The 2869-nt window shown below is 35.4% G+C and overlaps 1 protein-coding gene across 1 annotated transcript in view; it reads left to right on the forward strand.

Annotated features, from left to right (window-relative positions):
• The window catches only part of LOC107096107 (sodium-coupled neutral amino acid transporter 3-like), a 9960-nt gene that overhangs the window by 2316 nt on the left and 4775 nt on the right, over window positions 1-2869 (forward strand). Inside the window, exons 2-5 of the mRNA XM_015392611.1 lie at window positions 1237-1295; window positions 1382-1555; window positions 1650-1729; window positions 1818-1918. Coding sequence (XP_015248097.1) covers window positions 1237-1295; window positions 1382-1555; window positions 1650-1729; window positions 1818-1918 — 414 coding nt within the window. The remainder of the gene's footprint in view (window positions 1-1236; window positions 1296-1381; window positions 1556-1649; window positions 1730-1817; window positions 1919-2869) is intronic.

Below are 2869 nucleotides of genomic sequence, written 5' to 3' on the forward strand. Positions count from 1 at the left end.
CAGCGAGGATCAGCCCAGGCCAGAAGTAGTTCATCTATTCACAGATAAGCTTGGCAGACTAGGACAGAAAATTGACCCTGGTATCTTAAACTACATTCAGTAACACACCCCCTTTGAACCTGTAACCAGTGTAAACGGGTACAATTTATTGAAACCACCCAAAGCTTTGTAACTGGTTCACTTCTACATGTGTGAGAAGACATGTTAAATACTTTCAAGAAGGACAAACATCTATCCATCACAGAGCCTGATGGATAAATGTTTGTACTGTGCCATACAAGAAAACAGAATGGTTAAACACATCAACACATTTGGCTTTATTTAACTCAAATTATTGGGATTATCATATCAGAATATTACATGACACCTTCTTGGGCTAATAAACTTAATTCACTGATGAATTAATTAAATAAATATTTGCTGATTTCTTTGTGTATTAGGATAAATGCAGGAACATGTGAATTTTTAACTTTGATTGGAGTCATAAAGATTACTGCAAATTAAAATATTTGCAGTAATTCTTATAATGTTAGAGAACAGTTTTTAAAACAGCATTTATCGTGGTTTATAATATAGATTTATATAAATATATTTTCGAACGAGTTTTAAAAGCTGTCCTCTGAGAGTCTCAAAATAACTAATTAGCTCGTTGACATGTTTGGTTCACAGCATATTCTGTCTGCACCTCTTAAACACTCTCTCTATAGTTCTTTAATCACAGTAGATAATGTATTTGTAATTCTCACTGTAGTACTAAACATTGTATTTTTTTAACTACTTAAATTTATTTTTTATTTTTTAGTAATTAAGTATGTAACCCCATATCTGATCTGCAGGGAATATTTACCTTAAATTAAAAAGCTGGAACATCTTGAGATTTTCACTTGTTTATTTCAGTGCCAACATTTGACAGGAACGGATTAATCAGAATTGTCATTTTACGTTAAACCAGTTGATATAGTTACACTCTAATGAAGCTGTTACGTTGACATCAAGCAATTAGCGTGTTTTTATCCGGCTGCCAGCTGTGAGAGCAGCAGGTTACCTAGAGATAATCACACCCTCATGTCCAGCATAATCATTATGAAACATCAAAAACATGTTGGTTAGCCTCTCTTAAAGTACTTTGGCAGCTCTGACAGAGATTTTTGGTAACAAGTAGGGTTTTTTTTTTCACATGAATCAGGAATATAAATCAGTTTACTGTGTTTTACCGCTAACTACTTTTTTTTTCAGGTTACCTTGGCTACGCCAGCGGCTTTTCTCTCAGCTGCATGGTGTTCTTTCTGTCTTCAGTAAGTGCTCCCAGCTCTTACATTAAAGCAGCTATCTTGCACATATTTTCCTGATAACATCCCTGCTTTTCTCACTCTTGTTGTAGGTAACCTATAAGAAGTTTCAGATCCCTTGCCCTTTTGAAGATTTCTCAGTCAATAGCACCGTTGCACACCTTGGCTTGAATGATTCCAGCCACATCCATGGCAGCAGTGAGAGTTTGCTTCAAGAAGACAATGACTCACACTGCACCCCACGCATGTTCACCATCAATTCACAGGTGGGCATCTAAGCTAAAGAAATGTTGGCTAATTTCTTTGCTTTTAAACATTTATGTAGAGGTACTGAACATGAGTCTATGCACTGTTTCATAGACGGCGTATACAATCCCAATTTTGGCTTTTGCCTTTGTTTGCCACCCTGAGGTGCTACCCATCTACACTGAGCTACGCAAGTGAGTCATCCCACTTAACCTGCGGTATTTAACACAATCTCTGTGTAGAATGTGGCATTTGCATTTACTTTCCAATCTCTGATTTCAGTCCAACAAAGAAGAAGATGCAAAAGGTTTCCAACGTCTCCATCCTTGTCATGTACACCATGTACTTTCTGGCTGCTCTTTTTGGCTACCTGACTTTTTATGGTGAGAGCAGCTCTTGGAAAACCAAAAAAAAGTGGCCAATAGTAAATAAAGTTTTTCTAGTGCATTTGATCCAATCTAGAGCAGTATTTATTGACAGAATGGACTGTATACACAAAGCTTTTAAGCTGTGGTAACCTATAAATTAGATATTAGATATGTATTTTTCTAAGAAACCAGCTGGTAACAAAGTAATCATATTGGCCAGTTTGAACATTTTAAATCATAAAATGTTTAATCAGTTGCCTTAAGAACTTTATTTGAAAAACACTTTGTCTAATTTGACAAATAGAGATAAAAATCAATTCATATGAAGTACATAGCAGGTAAATGGGGCCAAGAACTTCACTAGAGACTCACCATGACTGATCCTCCAATGGTTCTACCAAGATAGACCAGCTTTAGCTGTCATGAATGTTATGAGTTAGACAGTGAGACAAGAAACACATTTTGGTTATGAGAATTAAAAACTATAATGGTAAAATCAAAGCAAACACACTTCTCATTGTGTAAGTAATATAGCCAAATAGCAATAATTTTTGTGTTTATTACAGCAGCAAGTCCAGTCTTATATTTATTTACCATCTTCCTTGTGTTTATGAATATGTCTGCTATTTTGATGTAGGGATTTCCTTTTGACAAACCAAGTTGTAGACAATGTATGTTAAAGAAATCAGATCAGATCATGTAAAGTTGGGTGCAAAGATGTGTTTTGAAGTAGATGAACAATACCAAGTAAAATATCAGGCAATGAGCTGCAAAAGGAGAGAAATCACAAATTGTCAAAAAAGTTCAATCTGTTCATTGTGTTTATGTGCTCTTCTTCAGCTTCATCTTTTTTATTTTCCTGCCTTTCTCTCAGCTTCATAAAGCAGCTCTTCTATGTGACCTGTGACAAACAGCAAATGCAATGGACTTGAATAATTTAAATTCCACCCAAACCTTAAATGCAAC

This window comes from Cyprinodon variegatus, unplaced genomic scaffold (assembly GCF_000732505.1).
Source record: "Cyprinodon variegatus isolate N-32 unplaced genomic scaffold, C_variegatus-1.0 Scaffold599, whole genome shotgun sequence".
NCBI lineage: Eukaryota > Metazoa > Chordata > Actinopteri > Cyprinodontiformes > Cyprinodontidae > Cyprinodon > Cyprinodon variegatus.